This window comes from Archocentrus centrarchus, chromosome 23 (assembly GCF_007364275.1).
Source record: "Archocentrus centrarchus isolate MPI-CPG fArcCen1 chromosome 23, fArcCen1, whole genome shotgun sequence".
In the NCBI taxonomy this organism is placed as follows: Eukaryota; Metazoa; Chordata; class Actinopteri; order Cichliformes; family Cichlidae; genus Archocentrus; species Archocentrus centrarchus.
Window position 1 is genome coordinate 3,708,260 of NC_044368.1, and position 22,067 is coordinate 3,730,326.

A 22,067-nucleotide genomic window follows, 5' to 3' on the forward strand; every position below is an offset into this window, starting at 1 on the left:
TGTGATCAACAAGTGTGACAGTAAAGCACACCTATCAGCTCTGTGTGAGACATATATATACATATATATATATACATATATATATATACATATATATATATATATATATATATATATATATATATATATATATATATATATATATATATATATATACATATTTTAAAAAAGAAGTTGTAAAATTAGACAGTCAAGCTTGAAAACTCAAGTGGCGACTCACTGAGATGAGACCTCTAAGAATATAATATTAAAATGAGAAAAGGCTGAAATATTGTGTTTGGCATTCGAGACTGTACAGTACAAAGTTTTAAAATTTAGTCCAAAAGCAAAGTGTAATCTATATACAATAATACAAAGGGACAATAGCACCACTCCCAGAGAGGTGGGACACGTGATTCCAGAGAAACTCACTGAATGCTGAACTGCAATTAAAAACTGTAACTTGCTGTATTTTTCATACACAAAGTGCTGGAAATATCACTCCAAAAGTGGAGACCTTGACTCATAATTATGATTTACTCTCTCATAATGTGAGATGCTTAAGATGCTGGTTAATCATAATCAGGTTTGAGATGACAGGTGTGATGGAAATGAGGTAAAATAATTTAAAGATTTTTCTTAATATACATTTTTGGAAAATGGCAGTATTGTTTTAAATATTCTAAAAACAATTTGGTTTTTCACTTAATTGATATGCATGTTGCGTGTGCATTTTTAGTTGCAAAAAAGGTTTTCTTACAGCAAATGATTCATAAAATGTTTATTTTTGATCTCCAAAGGTGCCTGACGGCAGAGTTGGACTGGTTGATTCCCGGTTTCGAGTCGATTTGCAAAGTTCGGTTAGTCAGCTACTCGCCTTAACTTCATAATTACTGCACAGTCAGATCAACTGAAGCTTTTCAGCTAAACTCTCTGCCAAGATGAAGTGACCATGAAGTCACTCCTTTTAAAACAAATGGAAAATACACAGAAGTTCAAGCTTAAAAATATGCACGTAAAACTGCTTTCATAACTTCGCATGCAGAGACAATGTATCTGTCTCTATCAGCATGTGCAGCAGAAAATTAATCTTTTCAGTTGAATCTTTGCAGAGAAAATGCTGCAGGAAAAACAGCATACAGAGCACATACTGTAACACTAAAAGTGTTAGCTATAACTCCCAAGAAGAATCATTTAACCAATCAGCTTAAAGGGCTTTAAAAGTCTGATAGAAACCATTGATCATATGTTGAAGTTTCATTCCTTTATTATTAGCCAGAAACATGTCTTGATATATTTACGTCATAGAGATGTTAGCAGCTTCCACATCCATGGGCCTCTTTTTCATTCTGTCTTTCTGTTCACCTGGTAAATGTAACATTCACTCTATTAGCTCTAATTTTCTTTCCTCCAGCTCATTAGAAAATCTTTTTCTCATGATGCTAAACTTGTCTGGCTTCTACCTGCTGTATTTGTCAGAATAGAAACCTGGATTACACAAAAATGATGAGTAAAAAACTCTAAAGGGCTTCACGGGACTGGAAATGCCTGTTTGTGACTAAAATCATTGCCAAAAACATTAAACACCCATTTAATTCATTGTTAATGAGGGGATTCCAGCTACCCTTTAAAAGCCAGAATTGATTAACACATTTTAATTTACATAATCACTAAAACTCTTCATCAGTGTAAAAAAAGAAAAAGAATCAGTGCCCTCTCAAACATCCACAAAACATCTCTGGAGTTGATGGGAGCTTGTGTTGGGTCTCTATTGTCCCCGAGGATAACAAGTTCAGCAAAGCATGACCGCAGACAGACAGCAGGTTCACCGGCTGCATCCTGAGCCGTGACACCTTTCAGTGTTTGTACTAACGAAGGCATAGATGTACAACTGATAGAGCAGGGAGGAAGTGGAAGAAGGCCAGAAATAAAAAATCCAGCTTTCACTTTGGAAATTCCTGGATTCCTCGTGTGTTTTTGTTTTATCCCACAGGCGCAATTTGAAAATTTACAACGTGAACAAAAACTATAGGAGCCAGAGTGGACTCAAAGTGCACCCCCCCCCCCCTCCAAAAAAAAAAAAAAAGTTCAAAAACTTTGAAAGGACGGATGAAGCATTCGGCCTCATCATTTTGAAATTGTTTTTATTTTGGCCTTTGCACACTAATAAAAGAAACTGAGAAAATACATACAGTGACTGTTAACTTGGCGGTAGTATCAGGTAGAAAGGTGTAAAAAAAAAAATGGCAATGATCCACTCGTTCAGCGGAAGAACGGACACAACGATCCGCTTTCCAAAGCTCACATTTCCAAGTTACAGCTTAAAGACATCATCCCACCACAGGCTGGCACAAAGCTGATGGTACTGGCTGTCTTTTATCTGTTGCCACTCCATCAGTTTTTACTCTGAATAAACGTCCAAAGAGATGAAACTTCGAAACAGCTCAGTTATTTTTCATTGGCGCATCCCTAAAATGGTTAATACAACCATGTGACTCCATCAGCTGTTCATTTCTATCAGTGTTACCTCAAAATGTAAAGCAGAATACAAAAGGGTCTAAAAATATCATTTCAAATCCTTGCATTGTGTTGTGCCAAAAAACACTGGCCAAAGCCAACAGTCATTTTTAAAAAGGATTTTAAATACATTTTAAAAAATTCTCCCATTCTTATTATTGCATAATACATGTGCTGGATACAATAAACAGAGGCGGTGCATAATCTAAAAAGTAACAAATATTTTATACAAGATACTTGATACTTGAAACAACACTTCTGCTCACTCTCAAACTATTAAATCTTAGATTTTTACACTTTTCACTGCCTCGACACCTGAAATACAATCTCATCAAAGCCATGATTTCAATTTAATAATGTTTTTCTTACTGTCCACAAATCCCATGAAAAGACCAAAATCAGCTCCTCCTCTTAATACTCTGACTTCCCTCAGTTCCCGGTCACTCTGATAGAGAAAGTATTTTTTAAAAATGCACAAAAATGCACAAAATAACGCATAACTCAAATAGAGTAGAAAAGCACTATATAAGTACAGTCCATTTACCATTTACCACCCCCAGCAACCTCCAGCTGCTAGGGGAAAATGTGTATTCACAAAATTGTTCACAACCAGGGTACTGCACCAAAAAACTTCTTGTTATTGCTTTAAGTACTCGCATTAATGATATTTTGCATCACAGGTGCTGGCTTGTCTGAAAACACTCGCTAACTAACCACTGAGCGATAATGAAACTTCAAAAGTGCAGTGCAAACCGGAAACAGAACGTTCGCCTTCAAAATAAAAGTTGTCTTACTGCCAAAATCATATTCCAAAAGGCGCAAGCGGTCGTCATTTCCAGTTTGCATCACAGTCTTCACAGTTTCACTGCCGAGTAGTGAGTAGTTGGTGGGTCTTTGGATCTTCCGTACAAACTGGGGCAACCTTCTACAGACCAAATTAAAGCAATTACAAGGAGGTTTTGAATGCAACACCGTTCACCTCTTTGATTTCACCAAGCAACAGCAACCACTTGCCAACCAGTCAGGTTGGTCACCCTAGTGACTGGTGATTACCTGGGGGTGTGTGTCTGTGTGTCACTGACCGGTCTCTAAGTGTGCGTGACTGGGGCCTGAAGAGACCAGACAAAATTTTTTAGTATCAGGTTGTAAACATGTTTTTTTTTTTTCTGCTGTAAAGTTGAACATTTTATCATGGGAGTCTATGGGGAGTGACTCACGTTTGGTGTCAGCCTCAAGTGGCCGCTCAAAGAACTGCACTTTTTGGCACTCTGTTGTTTAGTAGGGTACATATTTGTATGGTTGGGAACATATTTTATTGTAGGTTTGGTCATTCATGGGATTTATTGACAATAAGAAAATAAAAAACATTACTCAATGACAAATAACTTTAGATTTTAACCTGTTTTAACTTCCTGACTGCTTTAAGTGTGACTTCTTAAATACACTAACAGGCAATTGGTAGTGTCTCTGTTTGCTGAGTGCACAGGAAAGCTTCTCCTCGCTGAAACAGTACATTACCGGCTTCCCCAGAGTGCTGCAGTCTTTTAGAGGGCTGTTCAAGAAAGTAATTCAGGTTAAAAAACAAACAAACTGTGCAGCCGTTGGGTCCCGTGCATCCCTACATGTCAGCTTTGACAAACGAAGCAAACATCCCGTCCTCCTGCTCCAAAAGAGTCTCAGGTTTGTCGTACTCCATGATGTTGCCTCGTTTCATCACAATGACCAGATCAGCTGTTAGGATGGTGTGGACACGGTGCTGGAGACACACAGGGACGACACAAAACACCAAGATAATTAAATTTAAATTAAATGTTTTTTAAAATAAAACTATTATTTTTCCAATATGTTTCTGACCCTGTGATTGTCCTTTTACCGGCAAACAAATACTTTCTATTCATTTATGATTTTCTGTTTTTAGGTATCCTTCTACGGTTAAACCTTTCAAGTTTGGACTGTAGTCAGATTTGCACTGCATCCACACGATACATCTTTAAAAGAGCATGCAGTATTTCTTATTTTTTTGTACCAACCAGGCTGTCAGTGGCAGTAAAGCTCCAGCAGACCCAGACTCAGACTCCAGCTCTGGCTTAGCCAGGAAAAGAAACAGGTAGAAAAACGGAAGCAAACAGGAGAGAAAGAGAGTCGGGCTGAGCCAAAGTGGTCTGTGTTGATCTGGATCTACTTGTGACTCCTCACTAGCACACTGAAGAGGCTGTCCTCCTGTGCTAGCAGGTTGGGACCCGAGTCACTTTCCACCAACATCCCTGAGGAGAAGACCAACACCTGCTCGGCATCCAAGATAGAGGACACATGGTGCTGGCGGCAAGACAAAGGGACAGGAAGGAGGACAACAAAGAGGAGGGGAAAACATGAGCGACAGATGGAGTAAGCAAAGAAAAGTAAGAAAACAAAAATGAAATGTGAAGGAAGGCAATGGGGGAAAGTGAGGAATTAGGAATGAAATTATAAAGTATAGAAATGAAAGAAAAATAGAAGGAAACAGTAGATAGAAGAAGAAAGAGGAGAAAAAACAGAACAGGACAAGACAGCAACACAAAGAGACAAAAGTCAGAAAAAAGGGAAACATAAATAAATGAAGCAGCCAAGAAGACTGAATTTAAGATGCTAAATCCACGAGGAACCGTGTGTTACAAACTGTGTTAAAAGGGAAAAACAATGGAAAACGTCCATGGGGTAAATACTTTAATAATAGAGAGCAACATATCTGCATCCATGTCACTGAACAAACCTCAGCTCACCTCAACATTTGGGCTTTTTGATGCGTTTCCGCTTTGCTTCATGATTAATAACAACAGGAGCAAAAAAACCTGAAGGACTTACTGCGATTGTTACGACCGTTCTGTCTGCAAACGCCGTCATCACGACTTTCTGTAAGATGTTCTCCTGTGAGGCAGAAAGAGAAAACGGGAAATAGAAAAGGTGTCATCTGTGGAGCTGGAACAGCAGGTGCAGAAAAAAAAGAACCCTTCTACATGTGATCCAAATCAGAGCAAAGCTAAAATGCAGCTATCATGATGCAAACCGCTTTGCAACCCACCTCCAGACCAGTTTTTCTTATACAAGATGCTTCTGACCTAACTGATGTCACGTCTCTTGTCACCGGTGTCTGCTTTGTTAATTATTACTTCTTTTTTTTAATTTCACTTCTTTCTCTAATATTTTAGTATTTTTCCTTTATAAAGGACCTTCAAATAACAGTTGTTATGAACTGGGGTTATATAAATTAACTTGAATTGGCTGATTATACAAAACCACAATCCAAGAAATACTGAGGGGCCTCTGAAGGAAAAGGTTTTTGTAAGTTACATTATGTAATGAATAAGCACACACCGTGGCCATGTCTATGGATGCTGTGGCTTCATCCATGATGAGGATGCTGCTCTTTCTGACGAACGCTCTGGCCAAACAGAAGAGCTGCCGCTGCCCGACGCTGAAGTTCTCTCCTCCTTCTGTCACAACAGCATCTAAACACAAAGACGCAGATCAAACATTTGATTTCAAAATGGTCCTTTGGTGCAATTAAAAATGATTTTGCTTTTGTGTACCTAGGCCTCCAGGCAAAGCTTTCACCATGTTCTTGAGCTGAGCAATCTCTAGGGCCTCCCACAGTCGATCATCGGTGCACATCTTCTCCGGATCAAGATTAAACCTGCAACCAGAAAACACAAAACGCATGTTTCTGCTTTTCATGGACTGATCACAGATTAATATACCACCTACAGAGCCTGATAAACACAGGCATAAACCTGAAACCAACAAAGACATCACAAACCACGCCTACATTGCTTTTTAATGAGTGTCTCTTGAAAACTTCAGAAAATGTGTATCTATACAGTACTGTGCAAAACTCTTGTCACCCCTCATTTCTATATAATTTTTCTATTTTGGAAGGAAAAGCAGAAATACAGCAGGTGCAGCCATGCAATCCATGACTGATAGAGCTGCATTGTGTGTTTTTCTATTCATATGATTTTACCGTACTGGCAGTGTGTTTGGGATCATTGTAATGCTTAAAAATGAAGCTGTTGCCAATTAGATGCTTAACAGATGATAATGCATGGTGGATCACGACTTTTGACAATATCGCCAACCCCACTGGGTGAAATGGAGCCTTGTGATTTAAAGATGGCTGTAGACACTGTTGTACCTCTCTCCTGACCTCCTCCATACTGACACTAATTTAAACTAAAACGTACAAATTTGGATTAATCACTCCATCAGGCCTGTTTCCACTGATTGTCTGCCCAGTTCTTGTATAAATCGGCAAACCTCAGCCATGTTTCTCCATGTTTCCCTTCTTGATAGCCGCCCTTCCACTGAGACCATTTCTGATGAAGTTTCATCAAACAGTAGTTGGATCAGCTGCAGGACCAGATGCATCTCTTATCTGGACCTTTCACTTGTTTCTCCTATTTCTTAAGGACATGACTTTCAGATGCTGTTCATCTGCTGGTCAGCCTGTCAGTTATTCTTTAATCCTCCACAAAAAAAAAAAGAAATGTATTAAAAAAAAAATGGCATGTTTGAATTTTTGAAACAAGATGATGTGTAGGCTGAACTTTCACTTTAGTGCCAAATTTAACGGATTTTCACCTCGACTGCTGTGCCATTTAGATCTCATCTTTCATAAAACTCTTGAATTTGATGTCAGTAAATGGATGAAATTAGGTTGAATTCAAGTCCTTGTGTAGACTGAAAAGGACAAATTATAACCTTTCACTTTTCAGCCATTTAGACATAAAGAGATTTAAGTCTAAATCAGATTGATTTATGTCATCCATCAAGTGCTTGTCCTGCATATTTAAGAGGGTCTTAAGTAGTTATATAATAAAATTTCCAATTTCCATCTATCTGGAAAAGGTCACTTATATTTTCGCTTCATCCTGTTTAGATTATTGGAATTTTTTGCGCTCAGAGTGCAGCCAAGAAATCTTTCATCAGCCACAGCATGCACAAAATGCAGCTGCTGGACTTCAGACATTTCACTTTCAAGTGTTTCAGAGTTAATGATGGCATTTTGTTCACATTTTAAAATGTGCAGACCTGATCCCTCTGCTGCAAGACTAAAAGATCAGTTTAGACTTAGATGGATCAGAAGGATGGCGGCTGTGCATTTCAAAATATCATCAAACAATCCAGGATGAAATCCTCATCCTGTGCTGGGGTGTACCACATCAGGCAAGACCCCAGGTGCAGGCTGTGCAGAGATGCCCCTGAGACAATCCAGCACATAACAGCAGGGTGCAAGATGCTAGCAGGCAGGGCGTACATGGAACGCAGTCCTGGGAACCGTTAAGATACTGCACAGGACGCTCAAGCTCCCAGGCCTCTGGTAGAGGACCTGAACATGCCACGGTGGTGCATTGGTTAGCAGTGCCGCCTCAGAGTAAGAAGAGTCTGGGTTTAAAAATCTTCTGGTTGTCCAAAGACTTTGTTTGACATCAGAATTAAATAATGAGATCAGCACATGTACAAGGAATCCCTTTACAAGGAATCCCTGTACAAGCTTCGTTTCAGACAACTGTTTCTACTCTTGGTTCTGTATGATGTTGCAGAGTGCTGATATCCCTAGTAAGCCCATCTCAGACACAGAAGCCCCGCCTACCTGCTGTTCAAACCTTGTGCTCACGAGGGGCAGCCAGTCAAATAAATGACTGGCTTAACTGGAGGAAGGAGGGAGCTATAATGTTTGTTTCAGACAGAAAATGAGAATAAAAATATGAAGCTGGAAATTAACGGAATAGGTCAAATTTAAATTCAAGAACCAAAAATGGCCCAGAATAGATTTTCTTCATCATACAGAGGGTTAAAGGTTAATATAACAATTAAATCCCTGTTTATTTTAAAATAAATTCATTTGTAATTTATATAAATAACTGCATACATAACTCCTTTTTTCTGTATGCATGTGTGGTGGAGCCAAAATGTGTGAGAACATAACAGCAACATCTATGATAACAGTGTGAAGCAGTTACTGCCGACCATTCACCTCAGGCTTACATTCACATCAACAAGAGCTGCTGAAAATGCCAGCACGCGCGCACACACACACACACACACACACACACACACACACACACACACACACACACATACCATCTCCCACTTTCACACATAATTATCTAGAGCAGCATATCTGTCCAAACAAACAGCACATGCACTTTGTCTTTTATAACAAACAGAGTCACTGTGTCATCTGGTAACACAAACACACAGAGGCTGTGAGTGTGTACGGCAGAGACAGAAAACGGCGCTGGGCCCTTCATCTCGCCAGCGACCTCCTCGGTACGTGACGTCTGTGACAAAAGTCAGATTAGGTCCCGGCCAGCGTTCCCACTGTGTTTTCAACCACTAACCCCACAGCTGGGATTTTGTGTCGTCATGTGACAAACATCTTTCAGGACAGAACTCGGGCTACAGTTCAGTTTTTTTTTAATATTCTCTCTCTTTCTGACTAAGAGCTCACCCTGAGGAGAGTCAGCACAGGATTTTCCGAAGATGAGTGTGGTAAATCAAACAGCGTGACACTCAGCCATGGTGGCTAATGAGAGCCAAAGTTCTGACGTTGTGTTCAGACGTTGTTCCACTAACTTTTGTGGTTAACATTAGTGCATCAGACAGGGACGGGACATCCCCCAAACGGTCTGCGTAGATTTTATCTTTAGAACTTTTCAGCTGTAATTTCAGGCCAAGCTTCCACTGTATCTGCTATCAATTTTCCTCAGAATTGGACAAACACATGACATGTGATCTGCACTTGCTCTTGTGCATCTGCCGTGTGTGCTGGATCTAATCTAGTGTGTCAAAACAGCTGGACTTGATTTTCGTCCTGGGGAAGAGGATGCGTGTGCACAGAGGCAAATCTGGTGAGTGGAGCAGGTGCTGAGCCAAGGCTATGTTGAAACGGCAAAAAAAACAAACTCATGATAGTCCAGTGGCATGCACTGTGATTCAGGTTGTTTCCAGTAAATGTTCTCCCTTAAACACCTCAGCAATCACATGTTCCAGGGTAAACAGAGGGCACAGTTCCGCTGGTCGTAACAGGACTTCTGGATGAGCATGAAAAGTTTAAAGATTTGAATCTGGTGTTTTGTTTTTTTTTGGACTGACTGAGAAAACTTTTTGATCTTGCATTTCCCAAAATTTCAAACTACCCCCCCAAATAAATAAATAATTCTGGGTTTACGGAAACTGATGAACATTAAATGCTGACAGCAAAATAATACTCAGACCACAGGCAGTATAAACAATGGACTGTCATGGTCCCCCTGCCCTCCAGGTGCAGTACCTGCTCTCTAGTGTTTAAGTCGGGTTTCCACCTTCGTTGCTGTCAGATTGTTCTCTGTCAGTAAAGGCAGAGTTTCTCAGACTGTTTGAAACACTGATTCTTGCAAACTTGTTGATCCTGGATCCTCTGAAAACACTTTCCTGAAGCCTTTATGGGCTGAATTACAGATTTCAGTTGCTGAACAGAAAATTTGGTCCATTTTGTAAATTATTGGAGTCAGTAAGGAAATCTTGATTGGGACATTCACCTACTGATCACTTTATCAGGAAAACCATAAAAATACTCAGACCTCTTTTTGTTCTGAAAGCAGCTTCTGTTCTTGGTGTGCTGGAAAACATCCTTGACGCACAACTACAACAACAGGTTTTACTGGAGTGAAATCTGGTGACTGGGAAGACCGTCAAAGTCCAATGAACCATCTTTGGCTTTGTGACGTGCTACTTTGCTCCATCTACAATAATACTAAGAGAGACTCTGCATTTGAAGTATTATTCAGAAAGAGTGCTACGAAAGTATTTCTCACACCATTGTAAAGACTCACAATAATCAGTGATTTGAGAGTAAACAATGCAGCTGCTTTAAGATCACAACTTTTTGCTCAGTGTTATCCTCCATAAAGGCAGATATTTTCATAATGAAGTCCAGAGTGGTGTCCAATATGTAAAACACAGGCAATGTAAGAAGTTTAATTAAAAGATAGACCATGCTTTTATATTAGATGGTTAAAAAAAACACATATTTGTGTAAATACATCAAATTGCATTCGCAACTGAAAAGAAACACTTTGGATTTTTCTGTCCATAAGTGACATTTAGTGAACCAAACAACAGTTTTTGTTTTTTAATTTGAGGACATCAAATTTGCGTTGACGTTTAGTGGATAACTGCTGGTTTTAATCTTTGTTGCTCCCTCTCTTTACCTTTAAGGTAACTGACTTGGAAGTACAGACCAGGTTTATTCAGAAACCTCAAATCCACGCAGAGCACAAATTATAGTTCTGATTGGTAACACAAGAATATAATTATAAACAGGTATCTGTGGAGAGGAAAACATCTACAGGGACCAGATCCTAAGGCTTTACATAATGAGTCTTCAAAAAGACTGCGGCTTTTTTTACAAGGATATACTTAAGCTTTCTTTAGGCATGTTAATCAAGAGTGTTTACCTTATTGATCCACTAAATAAGACAGGGTCCTGGAGGATGATCGAGAGTCGTGACCTGAGAGTCTGAAGAGGAAGTTTACAGATGTCAATCCCATCAATGACGATCTTTCCTGCAAATAAGGAAGCATGCAGTACGTTCACATACAATCACAAATTAAATGGATAGAACACTCTAAGCCTCCATAATGGCAACTCATTACATATTAACCAATGTTCCTCTCACAGCAGAAAAAGCAATAAATAAATAAAAGTACACTTGTCTTCAAGTGATACAGGCTGTATCTTCAAAAGCACATCTGACTGGCTTCAATTTAATTACTGGCTGCAACACATTAAAATGTTCTGGGGCTGCAATTATGTTGCTTTTATGTTTTCAGAAAGAACATCAGGTCAATGAAAGAGGCAACCTGCGAGGCTGAAAACTTTATTCCCAACTAGTCCCACTAGCTGGCTAACAGCCACCATACGTCCAGGATTAAATACTTCAGTTAAACCATGAATGACAGGTGGGTTCTATTTCATCTTACTAAAAAAGACTCTAAGTTTATGGTCACCACAGCCGCGCCACCATTTAAACTGGCACCTGAGGCATGCAGTTCTCTCTGCATTTTCTTCCTGAACGATAGGTGTCGCCACTCAGAAACAGAAGCTTTGTATCAGCGCTGGTGTAGGAACAGAAGAAGTTCAAGCATCTCCTTCTGTTTAATCTGGAAATCTCAAGGTTGTATGACTCACGGCAGCTGTGATGGTGTTTTCCACACACGCGTCTCCCTTCAGGATGATGACAGCAGCGAGCGTAAACTAACTGTTAAGTATCAGTTGTTCACTTACTCCAGAAAAAAATTTTTTAAGCTTTATTTATTTTTTGGTAGCCAAAGTTAACACGACATTTTATGCCACAGTGAAATATGGATGCATTTTGCTAATTAAGCATTAGTTAATAACTCCTATGTCCAACCATTAGCCCAAACACTATTGCTTCTGGCTTAGAAAAATTGAAGAAATTAATTTGGAGAAGAACTTGGAAATTGCCATCTTATCATGGTGGAGGTGTTTGCGTGTCTCGGTGATCCCAGGGGTTATGTTGTCTGGGGCCTTTTGCCCCGCTAGCGTTTCCCAAAGCAAACTGGTCCTGGGTGAGGGGCCAGATTCCAATGACCCTTATGCAGAGAAATCAAGGGAAAAGTTTACCCTGCCTGGGATAGGTTTACCCTGGAGCCAGCCCAGGGGAGGGTGCTTGAGGGAGAGTGCTTGGTGGCTGGGTCTTAGCCCACAGGGTAGCCCAAAGAGGACACATGGGCCCCGCCCTCCTGTAGGCCCACCTGCAGCAGGAGGCATCGTAGGGGTCGGGTGCAATGTGTGTCGGGCAGTGGCCCTGGCTGACTGATCACCAGCCATCAAGGCTGGCTATTGGGATATGGCACGTCACCTCTCGGGTGGGGAAGGAGCCTGAGCTCCACTGGGAGGTTGAGAGATACAGTCAGGCTCTCCTCAACTCACAGCCTGGGCTCTGGAACCAGTCTCCTGGAGAGGAGCTGGACTCTGTGTGGAGTTGCTCTCAGTTAGAGGCGGTGGGCTGGGTACCCTCCTGTCCCCTCGAATTGCTGCCTGTACATCAGACACAAATGGTGACACAGTTGAGCTGTAGGACAGTGATTTAACTGCAAAGTGACCTCGGTGCTAGGGTCCTTGCTTTTGTATAGGAATATAACCAGAATACAACCAGCTGGCAACCAGCTGAATGCGGTCCCATATTTCCTAGTCACAAGGAGGTTTCCATTCTGTTTTGACCTGTCCTAGACCATGCAGTTTGGTTCCTTATGATTTTTTTTTTAATTGGCCGAGTTTTTTGTTTACTGGGACCTGGATTGCCAGAAGGTTGTTTTTTTTTTTTATTCATTTGTTTGTTTATGGTAAAATTAACTATCCAAATACAAAAATATTGGAAAGAACTGTAACCTGAGGCCTTGCTTAGCTGAACAGAGCTTTAAACTGAATAAAGAGCATAACTTACTGGGTATATGTTTGCTGTAATTAAACTTTCCCCCTAAAACTCTTTCATTTGGACACAATGGGAGGCCTTGAATAAATGTTTTATTTTCAGGGTAATGAAATCAAGAATGTCCTGTACAGTTCAGTCAGAAGAGCAATCACCAGGAAGGTGCTCTGGTTTTATTTCACTGCTTTATAAGGAAATGATGCTGACACAGTGGTCTTAAATTTACAGTTAAATGAACTGCCTTCCCAGCTCTGTGTGTGTGTGTGTGTGTGTGTGTGTGTGTGTGTGTGTGTGTGTGTGTGTGTGTGTGTGTGTGTGTGTGTGTGTGTGTGTGTGTGTGTGTGTGTGTATGGAAAAAGTGACTGTGTAATCTCACCCCGTCTGAATAATCTGTCTAGGAGCAGCCGTCATCAGCCAGAGTGAAAACAGAGTGGTACGATTACGACTTGCTTTCAAAATGCAATAACTAAAACGGACAGCTTTAGGACTTTATTTCTGCCCTCTTGACGAAACACGACCAAAGCCTGGAAATGACTCTTTGTTATGATCTTATTCTAATTCTTTGATACAAGCGTCTACTTCAGGTTCCCTAAAAGCAAAATGTGCACAAAGAACAAAAAGACCTTCAGCTTTGCACTCAGCAGGACCCGCACGAGTGTTTAAAAAGAGTTGAATAAATATTTCCTCCAGGATATACATAGTACTATAATACGGTGCAGTAGTGGTCAATGTTTAGAAAAGACACGAACATGTTTTAAAGGAATCGTTTACATTAAGAAGTGCTTTAACTTTAACAAAATGCACTACGGTATCAATGGTCATTTTGCCTCTGGGACTAAATCACCTCAAATGCTTTTATTACTACCAACTCTGATAGATTATTTATATGCTACTTATAACATATTGGATCTATATACGTAACTATTATGCTTGTTCATCAAACCTCCCTTAAATTGCATTTTGGGCTATAAATACCAATTAATGGACTGCTTGAGGTAGCCAGGGGGATCCTCTGAGGTATACTCTTACATTACTGCGTACCAGGCTGCTGTTACAAGCCATCAGGTTCTTGTATAACCAAAGTAATTTCTGTGTCACAAAGTCAAGCATGTTTTTAAGTGGGTGCTGGTATCCACCAGGGTTTCCCTTAGTCCCTGATCCTGTTTCTAATATTCAGAACCTCGATAGTTACAGGGTTAGAACTGCCTGAATTCTTAATGGCATAGATTGGTGTCGGAAATATTCCTCAGAGATTTTGGTCCCTATTGACATGACAGCATCGCACAGCTGCAGATTTGTTGGCTGCATCCATGATGTGAATCTCCTGTTCCACCACATCCCAAAGGTGCTCTATTGGACTGAGATCTGGTGACTGTGGAGGCCATTTGAGTTCAGTGAACTCAAGAAACCAGATTTGTGGGATGCTGTCCTGATGGAAGCAGCCATTAGGAGATGGGTACATTGTGGTCATAAAAGGATGGTCATGGTCAGCAACAGTACTCAGGTAGGCTGTGGCATTTAAATGATGCTCAGTTGGTGCTAAGGGGCCCAAAGTGTGCCAGGAAACTATCTCCCACACCATTACACCAGCAGCAGCAGCCTGAATTGCTGATACAAGGCAGCATGGATCCATGCTTTCACGTTGTTTACACCTACTATCTGAGTGCCACAGCAGAAATCAAGACTCATCAGGCCAAACAACATTGTTCCAATGTTCTATTGTCCAATTCTGGTGAGCCTGGGCGAACTTTAAGCTCAAGTTCCTGTTCTTAGCTGACAGAGAGATTACCAACATGCTGAAATCAATCTCAGATTGCAATGCATCTCTTTGCAGTAGGGCAGTTACCTCAGATGGCTTGTATTCTGGTTATTTTCCTAATTAAAAACAAAGTTGCCAAAGGCCTTTTTCATTTTGCAATTAAATTGCCATCCTGCAGCAACCATGTCACTGTTTGTGGAGAAACATCAGAATTTCTGTTTCACTTCTGGTTGCATCAATGTAAACAATGTGAATTTCTGTATATGTACACGGCAACAGATTTGCAATTTTCCCCAATTGATCACAGTTAATTGCTGTATTATCACAAACTGATTCCATGCAATTGCCAACTTGACCCCATTCAATTGCAAACAGATAGCAGACTTATTGCCATTTTAATGCTTTCCTGACGTGAGTGGTCACAGATCTGATCCCCCGTCTTCAAAGACAACAAGATTGCAAGTTCATTGCACATCGTCCTGATAATTTTGGCCTTGCCACGGTCTCCAGCCGCTGTTTTCCCTGGTGTGTTAAAATGCTAATCTTTGGAATTTTAAGAAATTTAGCCATAAATGTGGCATTTTTGGATATCACTCAACTCCCCCTTTTTTGACACCAGACATTATTAGTAAGGGTTAGATTCTAGTGAGAAGCAAAAGATACTCCACACTTCTAGAACAGCTTGTCAGTCACAAGTGTGCTGCACCCTAAAGCATGTGTTGCATTATTATTTATTTTACTCTCAGTGGGACCCACAGGTGGGAGGTAACAAAGTACAAATACTTTGTTACTGGACTTTAGTAGATTTTTCAGGCAGCTGTACTTGAGTATTTATTTTTTTGACAACTTTTTACTTTTACTCCCTACATTTCTACACAAATATCTGTACTTTCTACTCCTTACATTTTCAAAACAGGCTCATTACTTTAGGTTTAACACGTCTGAGGCAAGTTTTTATTTCACGTCATTGAACCTTCAAATATCAAACTGATCTGAGCCTAAATGGAGGGAACAATAAGGTACTGGCATATCCATCCCCGGGGCTTATCGCATACAAAGACATAAAAGAGTTAAAACCATATAATTTATGACTCATTTATAGCGCTGTACTCAGAGGTTACAGAGGGCTGGAACGATCTGGAATGATGTTTTTGGTCCATAAGCTGGGGTCGCGGTACTTCAGCATCTAGCTAGCTCTACAGAAGAGGAGTGAAAACAAAGGAAGTAACGCGTGGCAGGTCATTTGAAATTAATCTTTTCTAAATGCTCAACAAATATCAGCAAACACACAAAGTGTTTGTCACACAGTGTGTCTGCTAGCTAAAAGAACAGCTGCTGTATTTCCAGCATTTAGGTGATGAGGCAGAGTCGCCCTCTACAATGTGGGTAACATAGAGCTTTTTAACAAAACGAACACCACCCTGCATTAAATAAGAATTGCACAGCTGAGACCATAATCTCTTTTATGCAACTACAGAAGCTACTCAAGGAAACAACCCTAAGGGAAATCCTTCAGCAAAGTTTCCAAACACAGCAGAGATTATCTTAATGAGACACAAACATGGACAGCAGGATGTGGAAAGCTGAGAGAGAGACTGAGACTTCAGGGACAGAAATAAAGCTCCCAGATGAAAGAAGTCGAAAAAAACAAAGAGCTCTCTCCTTCTCTGTGTGTGTTTTAACAGCGTGACAGAAAACAGGCCCACCTTCAAAAATATCCACCATGTTGAAAAGAGCCAACGACAGGGAAGACTTCCCGCTGCCTGTGCGGCCACAGATTCCCACCTGACGGAGGAAGAGGAGAGAAAAATCAATAATCTTCAGTACGCTTGATGCTGCTGTGAGACATCGGACACCTGCGTGATAACAGGGTAACAGCTGCATGCTGTGCGTGGATGGAGTTTGGTGACCAAGTGTCATTTTACAGTTTATTAGAGGCGTGTGGCTGCGACTTCAAGGAAACCTCCAAACAGCAACATAACAATTTACACTTTGCACAAGTTCACTTTCAGAAAGGATTATTCAGTCTATAAAAGTTAAAAAACATGTTTGCAGCCTGGAACAAAAGACTATTTGGGCCCTTAGAGCTAATTTACCCCATTATAGCAACTCTATTGGTGATACATTTTTATGTAACTCATCCATTTGGATGCATAATTCTTAAAATTAGAGACATGAATACTTTCAACAAGAGACATGATGGGCATAGACTGTATATTAAAGATGGATGGCACAACCGTGCTATCACCCACTGATTTTGCCAGATGTGAGCATATTTCTTTCAGCCGGTAGAGCGCTAAGCTTTCAGGTAATGCTAATTTGCTTGGTTAGCAAGTTCCATTTAAAACCTGTAAGAGTACAATGCACAGAAATACATATTTGCCCATTAGTGCTGAGTAACAGTAACAGCAGAATTTTATCTACTAAGGTCAAATCTGTGGGGACAGATTCACTTTTAAAGTCAGCCTCAAGTGGACATTAGAAGAACTGCAGGTGGGCGCTTGGTGCCAACAAACGCCACTGCAGCCGATCTTTGTCTGCACTGTTTCACCTGCTATGTTTGATGGGTTTTAGAGACTTTAAATTCAGTTATCAGGCAAATAGTACAGCTTCCTGTACAGTACAGACAAGTCCAAGAAGACTGTGCTAATATTTATGTGTAAACGTCTGGTATTTTATTAGTCTGTTACTTCATTTTCAGAAATCTGTGTCTGTGCAGTGTGCCTGTATAGTTCATGGATGCAGCTTATGAACCAAGCTTGTTAATGTTTGGTCTCTTCTGCCTCTAAAAAAAAGCAACGTGGTGACAGCAAATGGGCATGACATTCCTCAGGAATTAAATTAATCTTTGTAAATGTCAAACATTCAAAAAGTTACCTTTTCTTACACTTCCAGTTATTACTGTGAATATGATCTGCCTAATTCCCACCGGGTCCTCTTGGGAACATTTTTTCCTCTCTGTATGACATACAGTAGCACTACTTTTTCATTGCAGTGTAAAGTGAGGCCCACTGTTCTTTGCAACACTCTGTGAATCATGTGCTCCTTGATGGCTATCTTACTACTCGTGCATACTACCACATAAAGGGAAAGGCATTTAAAAACAGCCAGAACAATGGACACTGATGCTAGATTCAGTGGTAGTTTCTCTTTGTCCATGTTAACCACACATCTAGCATTTGACTCTGTTTTAATTTCAGGAAATACAGAAGTCTAATTCTACCACTCGACGAGGTGAATCAGTAATTACCTTCTGGCCTGGTTTGATGTACGCATTGACGTGTTTGAGCACCGGTTTGAGCATCGGGTCGTAGCGCACACACAGGTCCTGGATCTTTATCTCACCTTCCTGGGGCCAATTCTCAGGGACCTGAGAGGCATCTGGAGGGAGAGACACACAGGAGGGTTTATGCCTCTCTCTCTTTTTATCTTTAATTTGAACTCACCCTCAAACAATAACAGAAAACAGCTTGTTCAGTGCAAAACCAGTGCAACAAAAAGCAGACCCCTCACTGCTGCTGCTGTCTGTGTTACAGTCCTGGGTGGTGTAAACAGGAGCTATAGACCATATGGACCATGTCATAACACCACAGATAGGAGATGTTTCCCTGATCCCATCCCCACAGACGCCACAGTTTTATTACTTCTGCTAAACCTCAAAACATTCACTGCTACTGAATTTTACTGTTGTCCTGCATTTAATTAATAATTGAGAGAAAACCAAAGAAATGATACAGACTAAATCCAGTATTTTACCTTGCAGTGATTCACATTTTTGCCTCGAGTTGCAGGTTTTCGAAGCTTCACACTTATACAACTAATCCTCGAGTGCCCAACTCAGAAAGTGGCGTCCTAACTCAGCCTGTACTGATCCTGTACAAGCACTGGTAAAAAGATTACAGCAATTTCTTCAACACTGTGATGGATGCATTATGGAACTGTTGTGGTTTTGAGTTCAGGATTCTTTGTAGTTTTGAGTTTTAGGTTATCTTTGGATTAAGTTTCTGTTATTGTTAGTATTTAGTCTCCTATTCTCACACTTGTTGACTTTGTGTTTACAAGTATTGTTTATTTTCTGATGCTTTGTATAAGTTTATTTTCTAGCCTTGTTCTTTGTGCCTTCAGTTTTTAGCTTTAGTTACTGTTGACTTTAGGTTGTATTTAGTTAGTTCCTCTTTCTGTCTCATCAGAGTCCCCTCATCTCTGTCTCCAGGTCTCATGTTCAGTCTGTCTACATTCTTTAGTTACTGGCTTTTTATTGTGGCTCTTTGTGCATTAAATTTTGGTCACTTTGCAGGTCTTTGTTGCATTTTTTTACTTCTCTGGTGATTTTATGTTCCTTTATTTGGCCTGTTTCTGGAGTGTATATATATATATATATATATATATATATATATATATATATATATATATATATATATATATATATATACACACACATACACACACACACACACACATCAAGACCAGAGACATCAGTTATGATTTTGGCCTCCAAAAATTAACAAAAACAAAATATTTGGGATAAAATGATTGCAAAGGAAAGCTCAGACTCACTCACTGCAGATTTTAGCCTGCGTGACTAAAACTGAACCTTCAGCCAACAATCTCAATGCAGAGGAAATAAAGCACTCAAGGTTTACACAACAACCTGCGCAAGGATCATTAATGTTGTTTTTGTTTTTTACTTAAATTATATTTAAAGTTCAAGAAAATCGGCTGTAAAAAAAAAACATTTTTAAAAATTCAATAAATGCTGAAAATCAGCCATAAAAAATGTTATTAAAAAAAAAAGTCTGAGTCTGTGTGCCACATTGATCATATTACTGCACTGGAAGATAAGAATTCCTCAGTCCTGCTTTTAGTTTACTCCTCCGTCACTTCAAGTTTTATCAGTTTGCTGGAAGCTTCCATGATGTCAGTGAAGAAAACTCCATCTGTTCTCTGTCATTCAGGAGTTTTTGAGATTGTGCTTTTGGTTTTGTGGTCATTTACTGTAAGAAACGAGCTTCAGAGAGAAGTCAATGAGATGGGTGACTCAGAGAGACAGAAACCCTCCGCACCGTCCTCTGTTTATGATATTTTTGTAAAAAAAAAAAAAAAAAGAAGAAAAAGGGTATTTTCTCAATTTCTGTCTTGCCTCCTTTACATTCTCTCACCTTCTTCAGTCCATTCATCAAGTTCAGGAATTGTTTTTGTTTCCCAAAATACTGAAGCTGCTCCGTCTCGGCGAAATGTCCTCTGGCTGACCACTCAATGTTTTCCTTTTTTGTACAAGATGTAAAATTGTTTGGTTGGGTTTGATTTTGGCCTGGTTAGCTGTTAGTAATCTCAGTGGTACTGTGCTGATTGAATAATGAAGAGCGCCCAAGTTTTGTCATCTCTTCTGTCAGGAGAAAGATTACAGCAGCATTTGTATTTCACCATGGAAACAGCCCATCAACCCAAAACACAACGTCTGGAGTCATAAGCAAAAGATAAAACTATCACAAAAGTCTCACACACACACACACACACACACACATGAACCTGTTCACATCATATGCATACTGCACAGTTACAATAAAAGTTGGTTTATCATTGGATCAGCTTATTCTGCTCCATTCCTTTGGCAAACAAAACCATATAAAGATTTGGTGTTTGTATCATGTGTTACATCAAATGTCTAAATGTTCGTGTAAAGTCTATAGTTCATCCTGTTACACTGCAGATGTTCATGTTTTCACTTTTTTAAAATTTTTTTATTGATGCTGCTGGAAGGCCATTGGAGATGTTATTCCCAATATTTTGGCCTCATTTTCCTGATCAAAGCTATCTGACCAGTAAATAAGCACCAAAGATGTGGTACACCACCCACTTTTCAGGGTCATTATTAAATCTGGTGGTTAGTAAAAAGACTCTTATAAGGAACTGGTTATTACAGGGGAGCCCAACACTGAATACATGGAGGGAAATCACATTTCTCAACTATAAATCTGAACAATTATATTGGGAAAAATGGGCCAACTATGTAACACCATATCGACCTCTTTCCTTCCTTTTGTCTTTTGGTATATGTATATTTTTAATATGTTACATATGTAGTGTTGGATATTAATAATAATAAAAAGAACATAAAAGTTCTGCAGGTTTGTCTGAGATGCCATCAGGATTTAAAGGTAGTTCCATGAGACTGAAATGTTGCTGTGCACACTAACAGCCTAACTCTGAGTTACCCATAGATCCCTCGTAGTTCTCCGACTCTGTGCCGAGGAAGCTGTTGACCTTCTTCACAGCTGCCATCTGAACCTCCAGATCTGCCAGGTTCCTCACAACCCAGTTCAGGTAGTTGGTGACCTGCACAGAGACATTTTCCCAGCATGGAGATAATGTTGCTTCATTCTGTTTGCAACAGACTAACCAAAGGGAAGCTGAGAGTACTTTAGTGTAGCCCAGGTGCTACTCAATCAGACGGGACACATCAGGTGAAGCTGCTGGGAGAGCCCGGTGGTTACTCTTTGGTATCAACATGCAGCCTGACATGCTCACTTGGCAGACTCGGTTTTGTAGAGCTGAGTCACAGAATGTGTTAATGCAACCTGTAGTTGTGAGTCCTGCCTAAAGCTGTGTGCAGACTGAACTGTAAACGCGCACAAATCCAGCTGCTGAAAGTCTTTTGGAAAACTACAAATATTCATCACTAGCAGCCATTACAGTCCTCATTAAGCACATTGAGCTATTTTAAATATGAAATAATTTAACAATGAACCAAGCAGCTGTCCCGGTTAAAATGGGGCCTATTATGCTCATCATTTTTACTAGTACATGCCCACTATACAGCAACTGTTTGAACTGTTCATGCAGTTGGCAAACTGTACTTAATCCCATTAGGAAGATTTTTAAAAAAATAGATGTGATAGATATTGATAGATATAAGATAAATATTGGACTCATCACATGTTTATGTACAGAAAAATGTATTTACATCTATGTATGATTAAAGCGCCACATCCACTGTCAAAAATAAAATGTACTGGTATACTCATCAGCCAGACTCTGTCCACCTGTCTTAGGTGAAAAACTGGTATGTAAGACTTTGCTCTATCAAAGATGCACCCACATAGTTAAAAGGGGGGATTTCATGAGTTACCTTACATTGTGGTTGACCTGCAATGATCAGGTCCTGCTCTGCTATGTAAATGTCATTTCAGTCTATTATTAGCTGGCTGCCAGGTAATGTGATGACCTCAATAAATCATATATATGATAATATCCTAGTGTGGCTATAAATTAAATGTTACTGTAGCAAAATTAAAACAACTTATGAAGTCTTATAGGTGCATAAATACTAAAATGGGTCA

General features: G+C 39.9%; 1 protein-coding gene across 3 annotated transcripts in view; it reads right to left on the bottom strand.

Moving 5' to 3' along the window:
* Positions 1 to 142: 142 nt before the first annotated feature.
* Positions 143 to 22,067, bottom strand: part of abcc9 (ATP-binding cassette, sub-family C (CFTR/MRP), member 9) — a 76,560-nt gene continuing 54,635 nt past the window's right edge. For all 3 annotated transcript variants that reach the window (XM_030719935.1, XM_030719936.1, XM_030719934.1), the window contains 8 exons: positions 20,943 to 21,063; positions 17,978 to 18,108; positions 16,434 to 16,512; positions 10,971 to 11,079; positions 6,063 to 6,166; positions 5,848 to 5,981; positions 5,338 to 5,400; positions 143 to 4,252 (listed from right to left, as the gene is read on the bottom strand). In XM_030719935.1, the coding sequence (XP_030575795.1) occupies positions 4,115 to 4,252; positions 5,338 to 5,400; positions 5,848 to 5,981; positions 6,063 to 6,166; positions 10,971 to 11,079; positions 16,434 to 16,512; positions 17,978 to 18,108; positions 20,943 to 21,063 (879 nt within the window). In that variant the 3' untranslated portion in view covers positions 143 to 4,114. The remainder of the gene's footprint in view (positions 4,253 to 5,337; positions 5,401 to 5,847; positions 5,982 to 6,062; positions 6,167 to 10,970; positions 11,080 to 16,433; positions 16,513 to 17,977; positions 18,109 to 20,942; positions 21,064 to 22,067) is intronic.